Source organism: Erithacus rubecula (assembly GCF_903797595.1).
Source record: "Erithacus rubecula genome assembly, chromosome: 11".
In the NCBI taxonomy this organism is placed as follows: Eukaryota; Metazoa; Chordata; class Aves; order Passeriformes; family Muscicapidae; genus Erithacus; species Erithacus rubecula.
Genome location: NC_136663.1, coordinates 5217432 through 5241530, shown reverse-complemented (window position 1 = coordinate 5241530; position 24099 = coordinate 5217432). Strand labels below are relative to the sequence as shown.

The 24099-nt window shown below is 38.0% G+C and overlaps 1 protein-coding gene across 7 annotated transcripts in view; it reads right to left on the bottom strand.

Moving 5' to 3' along the window:
• Positions 1 to 24099, bottom strand: part of NAALADL2 (N-acetylated alpha-linked acidic dipeptidase like 2) — a 400924-nt gene that overhangs the window by 210482 nt on the left and 166343 nt on the right. For 3 of the 7 annotated variants that reach the window (XM_079315503.1, XM_079315504.1, XM_079315502.1), the window contains one exon: positions 20936 to 21093. The exons of the other annotated variants lie outside the window; for them this stretch is intronic. In XM_079315503.1, coding sequence (XP_079171629.1) covers positions 20936 to 20954 — 19 coding nt within the window. In that variant the 5' untranslated portion in view covers positions 20955 to 21093. The remainder of the gene's footprint in view (positions 1 to 20935; positions 21094 to 24099) is intronic. 7 annotated transcript variants of the gene reach the window in all.

Below are 24099 nucleotides of genomic sequence, written 5' to 3'. Positions count from 1 at the left end.
ACCACTGAAATTATCCAATTATTTTGTCAGTCCTCGAGATAATATTAAAAAATTGAGCGAAGGCTCAGAGTTTCCAAAACAATTATTTGTTGCCTGAAAGTAATTTTAAAGCTTAACAACTGTGTGCAACAATTTCATTTCACACACCGTACAAAATAATGCTGCTAAAATAAAGTTGAAAAGCTGGAAATAATATGAATTGCCTGATCTGATTCTAAGCACAAGGAAATGATAAATTAGAAAAGAAACTTCAGGGTGACACTGTACTTACATATCAATAAAAGGCTTCCATTTAGATGGAGCATTCTATTATTTATAGGTATTTTAAATGCATAGTTCCTGAATGACTGATGAATTTACTTAGAAATTGTCCCAGCTGTTTTGCTCCACTTATTTTTCTCATTTTAACGAATCAAAAGCACTGCCAGGTAAGTATTTGTAACAAAATCATTCTTTTAATAGCAAGGCATAACTGTGGCACTTCGAGATATTTCTATGGAAGTAGAAGCCCTCTAATGGGAACTCTGACCTCCAATACAAACACTCAAAGTCAATTTTCAACAAATCATTTTTGACAGGCTGCAGCAACAGGGTGCCTTTTCCCCCACACTCTGACAATAGCCATTCCAACACATAAGCATCTGTAATTTAGGGCTTTTCAAACATCAGACTCACTTCTCAACTAGAATAAAATTAAGATAAAGAGATGAAACCTCTCATAGTGATGAGCACTAGACTGACACCTACAACACTACATTACCACTCCATTTTTATGTTTTAAGGCATTTTTCACTCTCCAAGACTCACCTCCAAATAACATTACCACATAATAGAGGAACCCACTGTAATGGCAAAGTGGAATTCAGCTTTTTGAAGCTCTCTGAAGAGAGCAAACTGCTTGCAAGCTCCCATATAATGAAACAGCCTATTGTGCCCTGAAAGGCTATCTGCCTCTATACAATACCAATTTACAGTTCCTATTTTCCCCCTACAGCCATATAAATATCCCTCACCTATAACTGTCAGACAGCCTGGCAACAGCCACACCTTCCAAGCCACCATTCCAGTCCTTTTGCAAATCAATTCTCCCCCTGCAATCCAAACTCTTCCAGATTTAGATTGTGCTGAACTAAAGCCTCTTAAACTAATGTGAAATCCTGCATTATTTATTTAAATAACGACTGCAGATTTAGTCTTTAAATTCCAGCAGAGTCCACAAATGGCTGCAAAGCTGCTCTGTGTGCCCAGCCCTCAGGTTTGGGAAGGATCTCTCTGCCTCTCCATCCAGGCTGCTCAGGAAGATATTTAATAATGCCAGCCCTAAAAAAGATTCCTGCTGCACTGAGCTTCCTGCCAAGCACCAATTGGACATCAAACCATGTATTAACATTCTTTGGAAAACTGAGATAACTAGTTTTCAAGCTCTTTATCTACCCTTTTGCTCTGTCTCCTCTTCTGTTAGTGGAGGGATTAATTTGCAAACCATCAGTGACAGAGATCACTGTAGGTAATATCACTGCCCAACTACCTCATCTTTCCAGCTCCAATTCATATTGCTTTTTATTAAAGACTGATGTTTTGTCCTTTAAAGCAAAGCAAATCATCACTGCCTTTCATAAACACATAATTTTGGCTCTAGAATTCCTGAAGTCATTTAACAAACTCTCTTAGCCAAATAAGCAAATCCTTGGCAGATTACTATCCATAAACCAGTTTTTCAGATGCAGTTTCATGGCAAATATTAATCTTGCTGAGCTTATAAATGTTGGCCATTGCCTATCTGTGGTAGTTAAGTTTTCCTCATATTTATGATATTTAAAAAAAATGTGTTATTGTTCAATGGAGCATATTAATAAAGGTTATTTAAATCCACATATAAATGCATAATAAAAATTCATATGAAATTTCTTGAAATGGTTATTAATGGTTATTATGCAGATGAGTAGTAACCCCATTCCACAGCACAGCATCTCAGCAATTCAATTCAGCACCAAAATCAGTTTCTTCACTTCAGGGAAAAACAAAATAATAGAACAAAACAAAACAAATCTCAAGAAACAAAACCAGCAACAAACAAGCAAGTGGCTAAATGACCTAAAATAAAAATCAATATTCAATCAAGTTTTATATTTGAGACCAGTCTTTGGAGTATGGGATCTTATTAGCAAACACCTGTCCTTTAGTTAAGAAATGCAAAGAATGCAAGAGGAGTTGCAGTTGTTAACTTCACTTTTCCCGCTAATATTTCTAAGCTCATTGTTTCAGCCCAAGGACACAGCACAGCTTGCCTTGAAATATCTGAGATCACTGCATTTAACCATTCCAAAAGTTATTTTACAAAGGGGTCTCCTGGTTCTTAAGGCACAGATTATCTGTGCCATGCAATCTGTATCACCTGTTCTATTGAGTATTTGGTATTTAGCTGATCAAAGAAGTAGGCATGACTTCAACACGATGTATAAAATGTAGTTTTGGCTTGGTATTGGAAGGAGAAAGAAAACTCTACATATTCACAGTAATATTAGTTGTGGAAAAAAACCCAACAGAAATAGAGAAAAAAATTGAAGTCAAGAAAAAACACCACAATACTCTAGTTCAGTCTTCTCTATAACACAGGCCATAAAATGAACATATTTCTGAAAGACATTTTTGAAAACTTCAGGAGATAGAAAATTCACCCCATCTGCCAGCAAGCTGTTTCAACATTTAATTGTTGTTAAATACATGTTTTATTATAAAGATAAAAGAGCAACTGCAAAATGCCAGAAGTCTGAATATGCACCAAGTGAGCTTTAAAGCCACTCTGTAGGGACAGCAAAGGGGATCATAAACTGTGGAATACTGGACAGAGCCAAGATGATAACCAATAAAGCTGATGTACATTTCTATACTTCCACTGATTTGTGGGGAGAATGTTTATAGAGAGGTATCAAACCAAAGCTAAATATCCTTTCAATTAATAGTACAGAAGAAATCAGGAGAGTCAGCTTTATCAGAATGTTATTGCCTTAACGAGCCCATTTCAAAACTCTCTGCCTGTGCTTTGACCTTAAAAATAATACATTTACATCCTGCCTGATAGGAACATCTTGTTATGGAACCACCAGAAACTTCTTTTGACAACTTTCCCTGGTTCAATCCCTTATTAGTGAAGATTCTGGAAAATATATAATATGATCTTCGTTAAAGGTCCTGCTGTCCCCCAATTCCTCCACAACAGAAAGTTGAGTTTACATGAACATTTTAAGAAGGAAAAAGCAATATGAACATGCTCCTGTAAATTGTGACTGGTGCTGCAGTTGTTAAATGCAGCTCATAAATTGCTGAGATAATTAGCAGGCTCATGCACAGCAGGAAGTGTGGAGAGTGTTAATGGGCTGCTCACAGTCAGCCCTTCTCAGGCCACTTAGTGCTCAGCACTGAAAAGGCAAAATTCACCCAGGGATTCTCCTAAAGGCATTGTGGCCTCTTTATACAGTCAAAAATCCAAACTTCCAGGGTTGTTGGCTCATCTCGTTTTGAAGGAGTCTTTCCTTTTTCTTTTCTTCTCAGTGTCTTATATAGAGTGCTTTTCCTCTATGTCCTTGTAATATTTTTGTACCTAGGAAAACCCTCCAAAATTGACATAATATCATCTGTTTAAAGGGCCAATAGCTGTGTTTATCATGGAACCCAACATCCACTGCACTTGCAGGGCTTTAAAGTATATATGACAACAAATCAGTACTTTGCTACACGAAATGATGCCAAGTTTCAGGCCTAGACAAATTTCTTCGGAGTTATAAATCCCTGACAAAACTTGTTTGCAGAGGAGATTATGATGCCCTTGTCAACAGCAACATTACACTACCCTGTAATTCAAAAATAATAATGTGATATTTCTATCACCACTGCCTTAATTTTGTGCAGTTATGATTTCTCCCTTCCCTCACCTTTGGGACAGGGCTTGGCAAGCAGTTCAGTTACAGCAGGACAATTCAGTACCTTGTCACTCCATAGAGCCACCAGAAAAAAACAAATGACAAAACTCACCAGTTGCTCACATTTCACTAAAGATGAATGCAACCTGAAAGACTGAACAGTGTTGTAGCAGAAACAACAGAGAGATCAGCCTGGAGAAAGGTCTGCAAAACACAGAAGCCCTTTTTGGCACAGATGAATGATGCATTGAACCTCTTAAAAAATCTCTCATTGATTTTACTCTATCACAAACAGCCATGTGCACCAGGACACCACAAATATCAACACAAAGGATGATCATAAGACAAGAACAGTGCATGATGATGTCCAGCTGGAACAAGAGTTAAGGTGCCTACAACCAAATGCATCAGCCACCTGAGCTATAATACCCTGGGCCGTCCAGATGTGCATAGGTACATGGATATATTTGCCTGTTGCCTTTTCAAAATCTCTGAATTCCTGGGGTTTGCAGAAAGATTGCAGGAAGCTGCTTCTTCCCCAGTAAGTATCAGGCAACAAAAGGGCAGCTTAGCTGGTCTCTAACATGCTGGACATTTATTACTAACAGCTCTTTCCCCTTCTCAGACACCTTTAGTTTACAAACACCTATTTGCCTGAAACAAAAAGAGATATTCACTGAGTGTAGAGGAGCTAAAAGCACCTGTGATACATGCAGAGTGCATCAAGGAGGTTTATTAAAACTGCAGTGCAATCAGATCAGTGTAAATGGCTCTGTTACAGAGCCTGTCTTGTGGGACGTGCTGTGCTGCCTTTGCTCTGCTTCCAGGACAGCTCTTCCCGTCCCATTTTGGTGGGAACAGCTCAGTTTTCTCACTCTTTGGCTCATTTGCAAACATCAGGATGACAATGCTAAACAAGGAGAGAGAAGCCACACACACACACACACCCCAGTTTCTTAGTTAATGAATTAATCACTCATTTTTCCACTGGGATCAACACTCAGATGCTGCTGTTCTCCCTGAGAAGGGCACTGGGTAGGACTGGATAGGATTTCAGTGTTTCTAAATGCAAAGAAGCAGATGAAGAATCAGGATTCCAGGGTTAGCTGGGATATATTGTGCACATGTGTTTACACACTGTTCTTAAACTGGGTGTTAGGGGAAGAAATTCTGTTCCACATCTCTGTTCATTTGCACCAGGCCTGACCCCACATCTAAATCCTCCTGCCCAAACCACCTCCCAACCCTCCACCTTCCCAAAAAACTCTGCCAAGCTCCTGTCCATCCCACCCAAAGCTCTTCTTCCAGAATGTCAGCCTTTCCCTTTCCTCATTTTTCATCTCATGGACTGTCTGTACACTAACCTAATCCAGTTTGCCTGCACAGATATGTTTTTCCAATTTCAAGGTTTCATCAATAATATATTTTGAACTACTTTCCCTCAGATATTAAAATTGCCTCTGAAAGAAATAAAATACAAAGCTTTACCAAGAAAAAAAAATATATTATTGGGGCATTTGCATTTAAGCTGACAGTTGAATCTGATGAGAAATAAAATCATTGTAAATGGTGTTTAACTTGAAAATGCTGACAGCAATAGCTGTACTAACAGGCCATAGCAGCTCTTCAGAAAAGTTAATTTTATATGACTCATTTCTGCTTTGGAAATTTTTACATTGCCAGTCTTTGGCTTGGGCACATTTCACTTTGATATTTTTCAAACTCTTTTTTCCTCTTTAATTACAGTCAATCCCATTTAAATTATTATTTCAAAAATTAAGTAATTTTAACTTTGAAAATATGGAAACTCTACACTTGGAAGCCACTACATTGTAATAAAGTGTGCCAATGGAAGTCTGTTGTACTTCAAAAGATGCAAACCAGCATTGCAAAATACTGTGTGGTTTCAACCCTCATCTTGGAATGAACAAAAAAACCACAAACCAGAAAAAAAAAAAAAAAAAAATTAAGAAAACCACCACCACAACCAACAGCCAGCTAACAACAAAAACAAACAAAAGAAAACCAAAATCAAAAAGTCATTTTTATGGATGAGCTACAAACAAGAAAAACAGGAATCAATACTCATCATAGGTATCGGCTCCATTCCTGATTTTAAACAATCATTGACAAAATCTTGCAGTGAAAACACATTCAGCTTGGGGAAAATTAAAAAAAATAAACCAAACAAAAAAAGAAACCACAAGCCACAAACAAGCTCAGGACTCTGGACCATTTGGGATCCAATTTTATCTAAAACTGGTCCAACCTTGCAGGGTCATCCCAGAGGACACAGCACAAGATTCCATCCAGATGGTTCTGGGGTATCTCCAGTGAAGGAGACTCCACACCCTTTCTGGGCAATCTATTCCAAATTCTCCGGTTTTCAGAGCTTATGATCAATTTCTCAAACTTAGCTGGTTACAGAAGACAAATCTTCCTATGAGCAGTATTTCACATGGAAATCAGAGATACAGAGGAAATAGGAAGCCCTCATGTCTCACGTCAAGAGTAATTTTTTAGATAAAACTAGACTTTAAATGATATATTCAAAATACTGATAGATACACACAAAAATGTTTCTGCTGTTACCATCCTGTGCTATTGTAACTTGCTGTAGAAAAATAGGTCAGTACTTGTATAAAAAAATTAAATCCTTACTTCAAGACTACATTTTCTAGATTTTTTTTTTCCTCATTTCTTGCTCAGTGGGGTTTTACTCAGTTTTATCAAGTTCAACAATGACAAAGAACCCTTAAAAATAATATACTATGGAGCTGAAGACGGCAACATTTACAATTTAGCTTTATTGGAATTTTACTATATTTTGATAGATGACAGCTTTAATGATTCTGTGCATGGTTTATGGCAGAAAACAGTAAGGCAGTAACATAATTTTCTGCTCTTTTCAATGGTCTGCATACAAAGAACTCAGAAAACAAGCAAGTGCACTTCATAATCACGCCAAATTTATTTTCTGGGTGAACTCTCAAATGTTAAAGCTCAAGCAGGCAGAGTGATGTTGCTGTGGCAACTGCTAGTGCAGCCCAAGGTTTGGTGTTTGTGATGCACACCTCTGTGCCCTGCACACCTGCCCAGGTACACACACACCCACCCCAGGCTGTGCCAGGAGCCAGTCCAGCTGTGCAGCCTGTCCCTGGAGAGGCCAGGGGGTGTTTGCTGCAGCCACCATGATGTAAAATCCCTGCACATGAGCTATGTGGCAGAATCACAGTGCTGGGAAGGTTGGAAATGAGCTCTGAGGTCACTGAGCCCAGCAGTGCCAATGCCACTACAGTGTCCCCAAGTGTAACAATACAAGGTTTTAAATATTTCCACAGCTGGTGGCTCCACCACTGCCCTGGGCAGCCAGTGCCAGAGCTTTCAGGGAAGAAATGTTTCTTTATATCCAAGCTAAACCTTCTCTGGTGCAGCTTAAAGCCATTCCTGTCTCACCATTTGTTACCTGAAAGAAGGTAACCGACCCTACCTGGCTAAACCTCCTTTCAGAGTTGTACAGAAGAATAAGGTCTCCCCCAAGACTCCTTTCTCCAAACACCACCACCTCTCTCAGCTTTTCCTAAACCTTGTTTCCCCCTGCATCTAGGGCCCAAATGAAAACCCCTTCATTTGCCCCAAGATGTAATATTAGAAGATTTAGTGTTGCTATAGCTATAGGCGGAGTAGAGCAGTAATATGTTTGCTGTCCTTTGACCTTTTTTTTTCCTAAATCTCCACTGAAATAAGCTGTCAAGTTTGAGAAATGTCAGAGTTTGGTCATTTGAGTCTGCCTGGAGGTATAATTTTGCATGGTGTACAATTCCTGTGAATTTATCAGAACATGTTTTTTCACACATAGCCAACATGGTGTGACATTCAGCATCCCTGATCCGCCGATGTCTACACGCTGAAATGATTTCTCTGAGAAAGAAAATCTGAGATGTGTTAGTTCAGGTCAACAAAGGAATCCTCAGTGGATTCCTGAGGATAAAAAATAAAGGAAACACCCCTTCTTTCTGCTGTTTCCTCTTCATATCTGTCTTCTGGCAGCTCTTCAGCCACACGTTTAAGATCTGTGATGAAGTACATTTACATGTAAAGCTTCACATATCAGTAACATATGTGCTTTCAGTAGCTCCTCAGAGGAATTTCACACTTTTACTTAAGCCCTTCTGGGACTAAGCCACAAAAGCAGCCAGATTTGATGCTGTTCTCAGCTGAGTCCTACCCAACTGTGACCACATCCTTGGGAGAAGAGGCACAGCTGTTAGCCTATGGTTCATCTTCAGCCTCTCTTTGATGGTCTCCCAATCATTATTTAGGGAAATCTCTCAGCCTTGCTGTGCTGTATGGAGAAATGGGCATTGCAAGAAACAAACTGAATTATCCTAAAGACTACCTCAATTGTCAGTCTCAGCCTGATCTGGTCATTTTTGACACACTCAAGCTGACAGACATCTATACATAACATCTCACAGACTGCCAGTAGACTGAGCTCATTAATACTGTTAGTCTATACACATTTTTCACACAGTAATTTCTTAAAAAGCAACCATAACACTTATTGACCACTTAGGGAATAGTGTGATACACACCTTATAATCTAAAATAAACAGATCAGCGACTGCAGAGGAAAAACTTCTCATAAACCTTCTTTATACTTGGCCAGGGCTGTGCACAGCTATTACAGTTCAAATTGTTTATGTTGTAGAACTTTTTGATTTAGAGACATTAGCAGTTGAAGAGAAGCAAAGTGTGCATTAAGAGAAGAACAAAGAGGACATATTCAAGAAACATATAGCTTAGTACACTGAGCTAAAGGAGGCTATAAACCATATAAGTGATGCTTAGAGGTATTGCAGCAATTCCCTTCTAAAGTGGGAACAGTGCATCAACAGAGGGCTGATGGTTTTTGCTAATTCAGCTCTATACCATCAGCTCAATGTGGGCTGATGATCCTGTAAGATGCTGGATACCCATGTCCAGGTACACACCTTGGACAAGACAGCCAGTGATGTCTGGGAACTTTAAAGAAAGTAATGGTAATCAGAAAATTACAATCTGCTGACCGCAAAAAATGTTAAATAACAAATGCCACAGGAAAGCAGCTGTGGATGAGCAGTCACAGAGCACACTTTGCATACTGGCTCAATATATATTATTGCTTCCTCTCCCATTTTCTTTACAAAGCACCATTAATCCAAAATATCCCAAGGAACAGTGCTAGGAGAAGACTAAACCTTCTGTCCCTGCTTTCAGCAATAAACCAGAACATGTCCATATTCATGTCACAGTAGAACAAGTTACAGCCTCTTAAAAAGATGGGATGATACATCAGTTACAATGCTGGAATTAATTCTGGAAAGTTACACTGAAAAGTTGACAATTCACAGAATCATGAAAATGTTGGCTGGCAGGGACCTCACAGGGTCACCTGCTCCAGCCTCCCACACAAAGCAGGGCTGCTGCCAGGAACAGATCAAGTCACCTCATCCTTAAGCTGAACTCATCAAGCATTCAATCAGAGCTAAAGGGTTCAATATAAACACAAATGTATGCCACTGCACTCCTTTTCTTTCCTCTGCTGCCAATACATCTGTTTCTTAGTAAAAATAACATCACTATGCAAAAATAAAAACTCTCAGACCTGTAATATAACCGGTTGTTAAAATTCACACAGACATTTATGCTTTTAAAAAAACACAATACAGAAAAGAGACAGAATTGGAAAAAGGAATGAAAAGTCTTAACACACAAGACATAGCAGCCATGGCATGAAAAATTCATTTCCATTAATGAGACGTGGTAGTCCCCAGGCCAGCGCCCTTTGTATGTGAACCATGTTAATCAGATTGTATGAGCATTTGCTGGAAACTCCTGGGACAGCAAGCAACTATAACTATAGAGCAAGCACAGCAGATTAGCAGCTTGCTAAAAACTGCTTGACTTGTAACCCTTGAAGCACAGGAATGATACAGGTTTGCTGAATTACTGACAAATGAAGCATTTCATTTGTATGTCTTGTATTTGTTTCAGCTTTTGATGCAATTTCCACATCACAAAAACATGGACAAAACTTCATTCTCAGGAGCACCTTTATGTAAGAAAGCACAGAAAAAACACACAAAATAAGGTCTGTGTCAGCCCAGCCTTGGTCTCACATGCTTCTGGCACACTGCCTTGCTATTGCTATGCTACATCTCCAAAAACCCCTCAGTAAGTGCAGCTGGGTTGGAGTGGGATGGAAACACAAGGATTCCCAGCAGGACCCACTGCAGGAGCTCTGCAGGTCTGGATGAGGAGCACAGCAAGGCTGAGCAGGACAGCAGCACCTGCTCTTCACCAGCAGACCTCTCCTTTTAGTACAGGTGCTATTAGAGACTAAATATAGAGACTATACTAATCTCCTTTTAGTACAGGACCTAACACAGGTCCTATTCTATGAACCCTTCAGCAGGAAAACCATCTGGATTCAGGCTTTCCTTCCTTCATCTGTCAGTTAATACATTTAATTGCTTCCTAGCTTGGGATTCATCTGCTGCATCTTTCCAGTGACACAAACAAATGGAAACCTGTGCTACTTCAGACAACTTCATTTTAAAACCCTTGATTTGAGAGTTTCATGGAAATTTCAAAGTTATAAAGCTTTTTGTTGATTTTATTCCCAGCCTAATTTTAATCTCGGTCACCAGCTCTCACTGTATGGGCAGAGCCAAGAGTTAGTAAGAAATCAGTGGTGTTCTCAAAAAGTCACCCTCCAACTGAAGGGAATCAATAAGCTAATTTCCAAAGAACATAACATGGCAAAATTCATGAAAATATAATCCATAACTGACTCTGAAAAGGATTCCCAAGAAACATGCTATCAGTGACTCTGAACAGTATAAACTATTAAATTCTGCAAAATACTATATGAGTATTTTCAACATTATAGAGATAACTTTGATCAAAATATGAATTACAGCCCAACTGCCTGCCTTTTTTTCTACCAACAATAGATGTCTCCTTGAAGGAAGAAGAGAAGACTTCATAAAATAAACAAATGTATAACCAACCATCATCCATATATCTTTCTGCAGGCCCCTGGGAAATTGTCTAGATCACTATAATCACTCTCATATGGCCCTGGTCTCTCCTGCCTTTCTTCCCTTTTGAAACACAAATTTTTAAAACATGCTAGTAAATATAGACATAGGAATACAGGTCCTAAACTCCACAAGGATCTATATTTTCTTTGACTTCAAGAAATGGAAATGAAATTTTTCAGTTTCCCCAGAAATGTCATTCAAAACTCAACATGCTCTGCTTTACCTTACATGTTAATTATTTCTCTTAGAAATAAATATTTCCTCACTGAAAAATGTGCATTTTTATTAAATTTAGGGCTTTAGTGAGACTATTTCCCTCACAAAACAACTTAATCAGCTTTATTTATACATGACCTAATTCCAAGCTCAGGGGAAAAAAAAAAAGAGAGAAGTCAGAAGATGCCCAAGAGGAAGAGGATCAGGACATGCAAATCAAAAAAGCAGCACTTTCTTTATATCTACTACTTTTTTACAGGGAAATGTTGTCCATTGAGCTTCACAGTACAGAGCTTTTTCATGATTTACAGCAAGGAAAGAGGCAAATAATTCTCTAGTGAAAAGTCACCCAAGCTCATGAAAAATTTAGAGTGACTAAATTTATAATCACAATGAATCAAGAATCGACATTAGAAAACTGTTTGTACATTAACAGAAATTCAAGCCTGAAAATCTGATGCAGAGAATTCCTTTTATTTTAGATACAGGACATACCTGTAATTTCTTTATGTATTAAGGGTATTTAGAAGCACAGTGAACTATATTAAGCATGTCTCATAGCTTTTATAATTTATTTATGAGCAGGGGCATTATTAAAAATAAATGATTTTCAATAGCACTTAAAAGTAAAGCTGTTTTGAAACCAAATGTTAGAAAAATAGCATGAAGATGCAAAACTCAGGAAGTCACAAAGCACTGCTCTATCACAAAATATTTACACTACCAAATACAGCCTTGAACGACCAAGGTTGTTATACCATAAGCAAAATTACAGTTGCATGAAAACTCACTGGCTATCAGGATGTTGGTTAATTACTCAATTTTTCAGTCTCTTTTGAAAAGTATCAAGCCATGACTCTGCTTCACCCAGATACAAAGGCTGCAGCTTCTCTGCCAGATATTACAAAGGGCTTGCTCTTGAATATGGCCAAAAGCAGCATTCCCCATTTCCAGACTTTTTTACAAAATTCCTAAATATAAACATTACAGGGTCATGCACAAAGCCCACCACATTGAATTTAAAGACAGTAACCCTACAGTGACCACTGTGCCACATCTGTATGTAACACATAAATGCTCCATAAATCTATTTTGGACTTGTAATCCATTTCCATTTTTTCCATGGAAATAATTAAGCCTTCAGTTAAACCAATTAAATGTTGTGTGTTGTTTCAAAACCATACTGGATTTTTACCTTCCTCTGCTAAACTTAGTCCAGAATAATTGCAGAGAATACAATTATCTACCACAGTCACCATCTGGGACATGAAAGCAATCATTTTAATTATTGCCATTGTAACTTGGGACCTACAAAAAACATTTTCTGGGCTACATATGGAGTTTATTTTTATGGATTAATGTCAAAACAGGTGGATTCAACATATAAAAAGGCAGTTGGCAAAATGCCCATAAACTTTTCTACATGGTACAGACTACTACAAAGAACTGGAGAACTGAATTTTATGCCCAAGCTGGTTGTTAAGCTGCTGGGTGATTTCAAAAACAAAATCAGCAGTGTTCTAAAGCACTTTTATGTATCATTGAAGTAGCTACTATTGAAGTAAAGAGATAACTGTCTCATTAGAGATGCAGATTATCAAAAACTAGTGATTTTACTGACTGTATTGGGAATTTTGTTTATGGGAAAAGGAGAATACTCTGGGCACTTTTATTTAAGTAGACACCTATGAGGATGCACCTCTATCATAAACCAAAGTTACAATGGATTTATCCAGCAGAGTAATCTCTCAGAAAAGAGCAAAGAAGGACTGCAATCTAATTAAATTAATGAGAACCAGAAAAATAAATATATAGGGAATGAAATGTAGAGAGGGTATTAGCTTAAGAGTTTTTTAATATAGCACTGAAAAAAGCTACTTAAATGGCTCTGAAGATAATTTGAATCTGGTTTAGCAAGGTCAAAATGACTGCAAAATGAGTAAGAAATTGGAAAACTTACACAACGTGGCAGTAAGCAAAATCTTCTTAGTGCCCTATCACAATTTAGGTCTCAGACAGCTGAGTGAAACCTGAATGGACTCTCACTTAATGAGCCCATTAGACCTGAGTCACCAAGCTGAAGCCTTAAGATTATTAATGAATGCAGCAGTCGATGGAATTCCCTGCCTACAAGTGTTTGAGAGGATCATCCCCTCCCTCATCCTGACACCATGAGCTCCTCCTGGGGGCTGCAGAGGCTGCTCACTCTCATCAGCATTAAAGGAAATCTGTTTGGTCAGCTCCCCCAAAAGAAATGAGCCAGCAGCAGCTTCCCATCCCACAACACATCCTGAATTATGAACTAATAATGATGGTTGTTTTCTGGTTTGCTTTGTTATTTGTTTAAAGTCTTAAAGTGTGATTATCAAGATGTCTCACTATTTGCTTCCACTGTTTTAATGACAAAGACCAGTTGTGGAGTGAGATGAGCCCAAAGGCAGTTTCCTGGCCAGGAGCTCTGCCTTCTGGAAGCCAAGAGCAGCACAACCCATCAGGAGCCAGCACAGCTGGATGGGACTGCAGCAGCACCCCAAACATCTGCAACTCACTCACCATCTTTGGATGTTTCCAAAGTTATCCATGGCCACTAAAACACACTCAGATAACCTACCTGAGGCTGGGCAGAACGCTCTCCTACCACCTGGCCAGAGCCAGATCTTATTGTCCTTCTTCCAAGCAGATTTCAACTCTAAATTAAAATGATACCTTGCTTTTTGCTGGACAACATGCTCCAACTCCAACCCTCTGAACATTCTAATTGCTTTGAATGAAATACCATTAAGGTATTAATGAAATTGCTTTGCATGAAATACCATGAAGGGTTGAAAACAGACACATACCTGAAGCATTTAAGCATTGAGATCTAAATCCCACTTTTTGGCAGGCCTACTCTGAGCATCCAGATCTAGTTCTTTTTCAAGATTTGCCTTCAGCATACTGTAGAGTGCAAGGACTGAGTTGAGATAATGATACAAGTACTGAGCTAAATGAAAAACAATCATACATGACCTTACCAGGAATATTTTAGAAGTAATGCTTATCCACAGCAATGATTGGGAGTAATCTCCTCCCAGAAGGAATATCTGACTATGGAAAATAAAAACATCTTTGCTATGTTTTGAAACTAAATAATTAGATTTAAAGAAAATACTCTTAATTATACCCAGAACAATCAATCCTGACTGCTTGGAAGGTGTGAGTCCCTCAGTCCATCTGCTGAAAACCTTCACTGCTTTTTTTGGCACTTCCTAGAACTCATGAAGTGAGCACACACACACAGAGGTTAGAAACGTTTCAAAATCATGTAAGCAGATGGTGATACAGCAGGCAATAATTTAATTACACAAATCCTAGAACATGTTTCCAAAAAAAAAACCCAAAAAAACAGAAAGAAGAAAGGAATTAACAATGTCCAGTCTGCTCTTTTAATTGCAGTGCAATAGCTTTTGTTGAATTTCCACCCATCTATTCTGCAGATGGAAAGAGCAATGAACGAGAAGTTCTATACCATGTTTTACTCCTAATACAACATTTAAGATGGAAAAATAAAAATTAGCATGATAAATTATAAGTTGTCTTTGTAGACAAAAAAAATAACAGCAATGCCTAAACAGAAATTTTATCTTTAGTTTTGTTATCTTTTAGTTTTTAGGTACAAAGAGGTCAGAAAGTAGGCACAGATCTGCTCTTGCTTCTATGCAGAACTCTGATACTTCTGAAGTGGGAAAGCAATGAAGAAATGCTGGTCTTATTAATTCTTTATTTCATGCAGAAGAACAGAATGCCATTGATGTGGAGCAGCATGATACAGACAAAATACCAGAGTTGAACTGAGCAATTAAATGAAAATGAGAGAAGAGAATTACAGGGGAAAAAAAAAACCCAAAAAAAAACCCCCCAAAAACAAACAAACAAACAAAAAAAAAAACCCCAAAAACACCCCAGCCCAATATTGTTTTGTCTACTTAGCACCTATGAAGGCTGAAAGAGAAAAAAAGGCTCTCCTGAGTGTTCTTTTGGCAACTTCATGTTTTAGATAAGGAATTGCTGCCTACAAAGAGGCAGAGGATGAGATAAACAGAGGTACACAAGGTTTGATTGGCATTTTAACTCAGTGGAGCTGAGTCATCCTGACCTCAGGAATGTGAAATTACAGCAGAGATGCATCACCCACTGCACTATGGGCATAAATTAAAGCAAAAAAGTGTAAGGAAGCAAATGCAAATGATTTGGAATAATCAGCAAACTGTCACTGAGACTCAGCATGCTCCAGCCCCTGCTGGCATTATGGGATGTCTTCTAGTGAGACATTAAGATATGGGCAGAAAAAAGGAGGGTTGGGTGTAAGGCAGAATTAATGGTTGAGAAATTATCCCAAAATAATAGGAGTTTATACATAATACTTTGTCATAGAACAATATGCTTTGTCCTTATGGAAAGGTCAAATGGCTTCAGGAGTCACAATATCTGAGTCAAAATGTGCAAGTAGTAATTTATATATATGTGGATACAGACATGTATAAAAGAAACATCATAAAATCACTTGTTGAATTTTTGGGTTATTTTCATTCTGACTATAAATGCCATAATTGGCTGACTAATTGGAAGTAAAAAACCTAGGCTTATGATTTAGGCAGCTCATAATGCAAACTTTCATTGTATTATTTTTTTATTAGTTCAATTTCTCAGCAAACTCCGTATGGAAATGGATTATGGAAGTTGGGTTCTGGATTTTATGATACTATAAAATAACATATGAAGTATTATTTAGCATTAAATATTGTAAACAAGTAAGATAAGGTCTCTCCAAATTGAGCATCTAGTCACTTCCATCTTAGGATCAACTTCTCTTTTAGAATGCACAGCAAATGGAAAACCAGCAAAGCTTTCTGGAGTGTCACCTTGTCTTTGTTACACTTACTTTTTCCTTTTTTTTACTGAGTAAGTAAATGGTATAAAAGAAGAGAAGTGAAGTATTTATAGCTGTTTCCTATGATTTTTTTTTTTTTTAATTCTCACAATTTTTTCCCCTATAAATTAAAAAACCAGAATAGAAATATCACAAAAGGTCACTTGGATGTAGAAACATCACAATCCCCAGCACCATTCCAGCTAGGTTTATGATGTATAGTTTGAAATGCTAAATAAACTCAGAAAAATATATTAAAATAAACCTCATAATGAAAACAATAATAAATACCATATAATTCTGTCCTGTGCTTGTCATTTGAAAAGGGAGTTCAAATCAAATTTTAATAAATATGACATATGAGTTCAGAGTGTAATAGTGCATTTACCATGTAAGACAATTGCCTTTTTTTTAATTGAATGCTGTTTAATGAAGCTTTACCTTACTTTTCAGAATACCAACACAACAGTGTTTTGGAAAAAGAGACTGAAGTCAGAGTCTAATGAAAATCCTCTGCATGTCCTATGCTGTTGTTGTTTGGGGGTTTTTGGTTGCTTTTGGGGTTTTTGTAGGAATGGCTGATGTTTTGTACACAAATTATCCACTTTATTAAGTAAACACAAGTGTAAATGCACATAACTATGTATGTGTCTGCATTTTCTATAGCTATATACAGAATAAATTGAAGTTATCTAGTGTTTTCTTAGAAAACTACACAACCACTGAACTACTTTCGTGATGACAAATACCTTATTGGAAAGTGAAACTGGCAGTAAGAACTACTAGGTTTAAATATTTAAGCTTCTGACTACAAAAATTAATTCAAACAGCCCTAAAGGTGCTGTATAGCTGGGCATGTGAGGAACAGGCTGAGGGAAGCCCTTGCTAGAAGGGCAGCCAGGTGAGAAACAACCTGCTCTGTCCTCCAGAAAAACACAAAAACAAACAAAACAAACCCCAACAAACATAAAGAACACCCACCAAAACCCCAACAAAAACACAAACAAAAAACAAAACAAACAACAAAATAAGAAAAGTATAACAAGCAACAAAAACACTGTCATAACATTGTGTTTGTGTAGCACGATTTTCTTGCTGCTCAGTCTTACACCAAGATTTTACTGGGCTTTATTGTTCCTTGCACTTATAAAGTATGAAAATTCATGGAGGAGGAGGATATGGATAAATCTTTCAAGGCAGGATTCACATGTTGGACCTTATGAAAACTGTGCTATGGCAAATGTTGTATGGAAGAGCCCTACAATTGATGGAGAAGATAATCACCCTCAATCTGTCCAAAATGAGCAAACAAAAACCCCAGAAAAATAAAAAAAAACCTTGAAGTGTAAGAGCCAGCTGATCTGTTTTGTCACCCATCAAACAGATAGAGAGCAAATAAAAGTGCTTTAAGTTTTCTGAGGAATCTTTATCATCCAAAAGCGATGTCATGGCAGTGAATAGTGGCACATAGCCATGAGAAAGCTCAGATAGAAAAGACAAAAATACTAAACAAGCTTCTTAAAAAAAAAACAAAATAAGTGTTACTTTTAAGGTTCCCTTGAATGCTAAAGACCCTACAAAAAACAGCAGGCCTGATATAACTCACACAGGGCAGGGAAGAGCCAGGCTCAGCATCAAACACCAGCAACCACCATCCCCAACTCTAATTGACTCTTAAACGGTGCCAGGCTGATTGATGTGTCCCTCCTGATTTGCTATATACTTTTATTTTGCTTCAGTGAAGAGAAGTTAAACACGCAGAAGAGAATAATGTGTCAAGCAGGAGATTAGTTTTAGAGCCTATATGTTGAAGTGAATAAATTGTACTTTCATTAACACAAGTAGGCCATACGCTGGGAAAGTCATTGGATTCGCTTCACTGGTGAACTGGAGCAACAATATCTGATTAGAAAGCCTCAGCAGTTCAAAAGTCTTTAAAAGACAGGTCCAGTGGTTATACAATTAATTTTTAATGATATTGTTCCATCTGGGAAATTTACTTCAAGCGCCAAATGGGTTCCCTGAGCTGAAGTATTAGCTTTAACAAACCTGACACATCTACAATCTGTCTAGTATCTGCTTAAAATACTATTAAAAAGTTTATGGGGAGATGCTGTCCCTATTTGTGCTTTCTTCTTCTCCAGCAGTTTTTCAAGGTCCTGTAATACATCCATAGCAGGAAACATTAGCAGCTGTAAGATGGAGTTTTTTGGTTGGGTTTTTTTGAGCAATTTGGAAGGCCTGAAAGTTTGCTAATAGTAATAAAAAAATGTTATGAAAAATTGGGTTTTATTCCAACTGGATTATATGAATACCCTTCCCTTTGGAGAAAAAAAAAATAAAAATTAAAAATAAATAAATAAATAAAAAAAGCAAGGCTTCTTATTCCAGGAACAGAAGTGTATCATTTTCAAAAACCATATCAAAAGTAATCCCCATAAAACTTTTTTATAACTTTCCACAGTTTCATAGAAACCATAGGAAAGAAGCTGATCCAAATTCTTGTATCAGTTTCTTTCCTTTATAAAAAATGCAAATGCTTACCAAACTTACATTTTAGAACAGATGTACATTTTACAGTCAGCAAACAAAAGTTTTTCACGGACTAAATGGCACCTATGCCATTTATGGAAAAAAACCCATTTAATATAGCTGAAAGGAAAGAACATGAATAACTGAATTTTGTGTTATTTCTACTATTTCTACTTCATCAAAAAAACATTAAGAATTGAAAGTAGAGATTCACAGTACCAGAGAACAAATAAAAGACTAAAAGATGGTTCTAAAGGTCACATTATCTTAACAAAGTGCCCCTTTCTGACAGTGTGACACTGATATAGAAATAATATACTCCATTTACCAGCAACTGCTCTGTGAGATCTGTGCCCTCTGCACTCCAAACAAAGAAATTAGTGATTTTCCTCAAAGGTCACCCTGTGAGTGTGATATTTCTCTGCTGCTGAGGTGAGCAGCTCCAGTGCTCAAATCCTATGCTCAGTTTTGGGTCATTTACTCCAAGAAAGACACAGAGGGGCTGGAGTGTGTCCAGAGAAGGGAATGGAGCTGGGGAAGGGTCTGGGGGAGCTGGGAAAGGGGCTCAGCCTGGAGAAAAGGGGGATCAGGAGAGATTTTCTCACTCTCTGCAGGCACCTGGAAGGAGGTGACAGCCAGGTGGGGGAAAGTCTCTTCTCCCAGGTCACAAACAACAGGACAAGAAGAAACAGCCTCAAGTTGTGCCAGGGGGCTCAGATGGGATATGGGAAAAATTTCTGCATGGAAAGGGTTGTTAAGCACTGGAACAGGCTTGCCCAGGGAAGTGGGGCAGTGCCACTCCTGGAGGGATTTAAAAGAAATGCAGCTGTGGCACTTAGGGACACGGATTTGTGGTGGCCTTGGCAGTGCTGGGTTAATGGTTGGACTTGATAATATGAAAAATGTCTTTTCCAGCCTAAACAATTCTATCAAAAATGAGGCATTTGCCAATAGGTATCTAGGAAACATCTGATCCGGGCCCTGAAGCGAGTCTTAAAAATGTCACCAAAACTGAAACAACCTCTCCCCAGATGCACTTTTTTGTGCCACAGGACAAATTCTGTTTCTCTTGCAAGGCAGCAGGCTACAGCATTTAAGTCACAGATCCAGAATCTTTTATTCTTTCCAGAACACAGCTATTTGAAGAAACGTTATCTCCTTTCAGCAGGCAGAAAAAGCAACAGCCTCCACTTTCCACGTGCTGCTCGTGCGCGTTAAAAAAACACAGAGGCAGAAAGGAAACATCAGCTCCATCCCTGCTGAATGTGAAACCCTGAACATCAGCCTAAAGATAGGTTTGTTACATAAGATCCACCCAGTGCTGGTTCATGGGAGCTGTTCCATAACAACAGACCATGACAGCCCATTGCTCAATGTGCCACTGAGCTGATGCGACTCGGATAACAACAGGCAGGAAATTTAATGTTTCCCAGCACACGCTCTGCTTTCTACAAGAGTCCCTTTGCAAACCCTCACAGCAAGGGAGCTGCTCTGCCCGCAAGAAATGGACCTGTATTTAAAGGTTATTAAAAGGGCAAGAATCAAGAAAATAACAAAGATCGTCGCTGCAAAGCTCAGTAATAATAATAATAAATATATATGATAATGTGCTGAGATTTCTATATAAGATGTGAAACTAAAACAAGAGATGAAAAGATGAATAGGAAAGAATTCAGAGAACTAAATGCATGTTTTGTGAATAAGATATGTCTCCAGTAGTCATTCACCATTCTGACTTATCAAGCTTACCCAGGCCTGTGAGAGCTGTTTAACACCTAAAGAACCGACCCACTGGAGAACTGTGAAAGCAAAGCATCTCACAGGAACCTGACTACCAATTTATTGCTCTGAAATGTGTATTGAAACAACACTCCTTTGAATATCTTCTCTCTCTATATTTTTGAGAACTTGTGTTTTAATGAAGATCTTTGGAAGAAAAAATGTTACCAGTTATTAAAATATAATATTTTGGTGAAATGGTATTATTCACATTTGCATAGAAAAACGTAACATTGTGTTTGTGTAGCACAAACACGATTTTCTTGCTCTTCTGCTGCTCAGTCTTACATCAAGATTTTACTGGGCTTTATTTGTCCTTGCACTTGTAAACTATGAAAACTCGTGGAGAGGGAGGATATGGATAAATCTATCAAGGCAGGATTCACATGCTGAACCTTATAAAGAGAAAACTGTGCTATGCCAAATGTATGGAAGAGCCCTAGAACTGATGGAGAAGATAATTTCCCTCAGTCTGTCCACTTCTCTTTTACCTAAGCACAAGTCCATCATCTCAGCAATTTAACAGAGCCTCCATTCCCAAGACAATTCAAACCCAAATCCATCTCTTAGAATAATGATGACATTGCAAGGTGTAACCTCAGTCTTCTTCCTGACTCATATTCCTTCACACTCACTCCTCTTTCCCTCCCTGTTGGAGAAATTTGTGAAGAGCACATGAAAATTTGTGGGCCAAAAATGGGAAAAGGGCAGAAATAATTATTTCCTTTATTTCCGGTAGCATGCTCTTCCTTGGAGGCAGGAGCTGCTGTTTCAGGGGCTGCACACATATTTTGCATTGAGTTCCCACTGTATAAACTTGCAAACTGAAGCACCTGAATGCTACTTGAAGGCATCAGCAAATACCGAGCTCTGCACCTTTTTTGGGTTTTTTTTGAGCTACACATCTCCAAGAACCTGAAAGCAAAGGCCTCTTTAATGGATTCCTTCCAGTTATCTCATAAGCCTCAGTTTCAATCCATTTTTTTTTTCCTTTTCAAAAGCAAGCTGGTAATACTTACCTATCATTAAAATGAAAAGAACAAATTGATTAGCAGTTGTAAAGTACATTAATTTGAGATAATCTAATAGAATAGAGTAGGTAAAACCAAAAAGTATGCAGACCTCATTGATGTGATACTGATCATATAAATATATTCTTCTTTAATAGGTAGTACTAATATTGTTTTTCACCAAATCAAAAGGGTATTATTTTTCCTGAAAATCTTTTATACCTTATTACTGCAATCACTTTTTTAATTTCATGCTTCCCTAACTTTATTACTGTTAATTTTACTCACTTACTTCTATTTTCTACCATTCACTAGGAAAATTGACAGAACTTCATAGGTTTCTGATAAATAAAAGTTAAATGGCTTTGTGAAAAAGGATATTTATGTGTACAGTATGCTTCTTACCACAACTGGAAACTTGACTGAAATCCAAGGAAGAATTAGTATAATATAAGCCACAATTGATCAGCATCCTGCACTTAATCATTTTTATTGAGAAAATTATTCTTCCCCTCCAAATATAGGATTTTTTTAAGGGAGAAAATGATCAACTAAGAATTGCTCAAATACTCCTGTGATTTTTCTGTCAGGCTACGACTAAACAATAAATGTTGGACTTGTAGTTTAGGAAAAAAAAAAAAAATTCTATGTCAGCCAAACTCCTACATGAAAGTAAAGATGAATGTATTTATGCAGAATTCTCAATACCTTTTTGCTTCACTGTTCCCTTAATATTTGCAAAGTGAGGTTACAGCAGAGCTGTAAATCAGTGCTCTTTCAATAGCCTAATGCAGACAGTTTCCTCATATGTTTTATGCCTAATGTTGGGCTATACAATGAAAGCCTAATGTCTATAACTGAGAAGATATTTATATTCATAATGTAAAGGAACTGGAGAATGAGTCTTTAGAATATTGTAGCTTTCAGTCATCTTGGCTTTAACTCCTGAACTAATGCTGGATTATTAGAAGAAAACTACTGTATTTCCTTCTTTCATTCTGTATTAGCATGACAGAGGAAATAATACACTAAGCAATGTTATTGCACTGTGAGTCCTTATGGGTGGATTGTGGTGTATGAATTAATCTTTTCAATATCTGCAACTTTACCTGGCATTTTCCAAGCTTCTCCACTCAAAGCATTCCTCTAAAAGAGCCAGAATCACTGCTCAACACTACCTGGCATTGTTTCACAGTTCTAATTAAAAATTATACTCTCCACAAGCAAGACAGATTAGAAGTATTTCAAGCTAAATGGGTGTAATGAGATACCTTTCCAGTTGCATTTGTTCTTACATGATGAAATGAAAAGCTTAATGCTATAACCATAGCTCTCTGACACTGCACATTCCAAGTTATGCTCATTTGTTGTTTCCTCCAGAAATAAACACACAAAAGAGGACAACTGTTTTAAAAAACTAAGAAAAACACCCTGAAGGAGACTATCTTACAGGTTTTTTTTTTTCCCCTTGAAGCAGACAATTCCCTAGAAACAAGATGACTTTGTGAAGCTTTTGTTGTGGTTAAAAATGCCCTTTTGTGGGAGCACCCTAGCTCAACCATGCCATCCATTGCAGCTGATTATTTAGATTTAGATTTAGTGTTGCTTTGAGTTCTTACAACATTCAAAAAGCAGCTCAGCCATGTGAGCTGTCAGAGTATTAACCTGAAGCTCTCTGGAGCAACACAGCTGAATTTTTCACAACATTTTAAACATTGTTTCACACATTGGCAAAGTAAAACCAGTTGTGCTCAGCTTGTCTGCACAAAGATGCTCCAAACTTTTTGAGTTTTTGTTTTCTCTCCTTTCTTCTTAAAAACACGTTGTGCTTTCAGTAAAACACCAAAAAGACTTTATGGACTAAACCACGATGATCTTGATTAATGCAAGTGATTAAAACAACTCTGACCACAGACAGCTGATAACCTCCCACCCCAAGGCTGCAACAACCCCTCCCTCCCCTGAAGAGCTGCATGCTGCCTTTCATCATTTTACCATTTGACATTGCTTAAAACCTGGCTTTTTCCCTGGCAATTGAGCTGTATAATACTCTCCCTCCCTGTCACCTTGCTGTCACACACCACCAATACGTGCATCCCCTCTGAAACAGGGCGAGCCACCCAGCATTGCTGGCTAATTGATGATAATATTTTAATTTGCTGGAATTGAAAGGAATGGCTGCACAGACAGCATTACCTAAACCCAACAACTGTGACAGCATGTGAAGGACCTTGTGTCCCTAATGGCACACCACTGCATCAAAGCCCAGCAGAGCAACAAACATCTTATTAAACAACAAGTGCAGAAAAGCAAAAGGCAGACGCCTCCAGGGCCATGTTAATTATCTCAGGGTCGAAGTGGCTGGGAAGCTGTCTCACAGACTCCAAGGCACTCAGATGGCAGTGCCAGCACACTGAAGTCCCCAAGGTCCTGCAGTTACAGCACTGTCATATTTCAAATGACAGGTAATACTTACGAACATGCCGACACTAACCTCCTCAATTATATTCAATGTCAAGGTTTTTGTGCTGAAGGAACTGCTAATTTCCAACACACACACTTGCTGACAAAAGGTACTTTATCAAAGAAGGGAGTTCAGGGTATCTGCTGCAGATCCTTTTTGACACAGTGGGGATTCTGTCCTC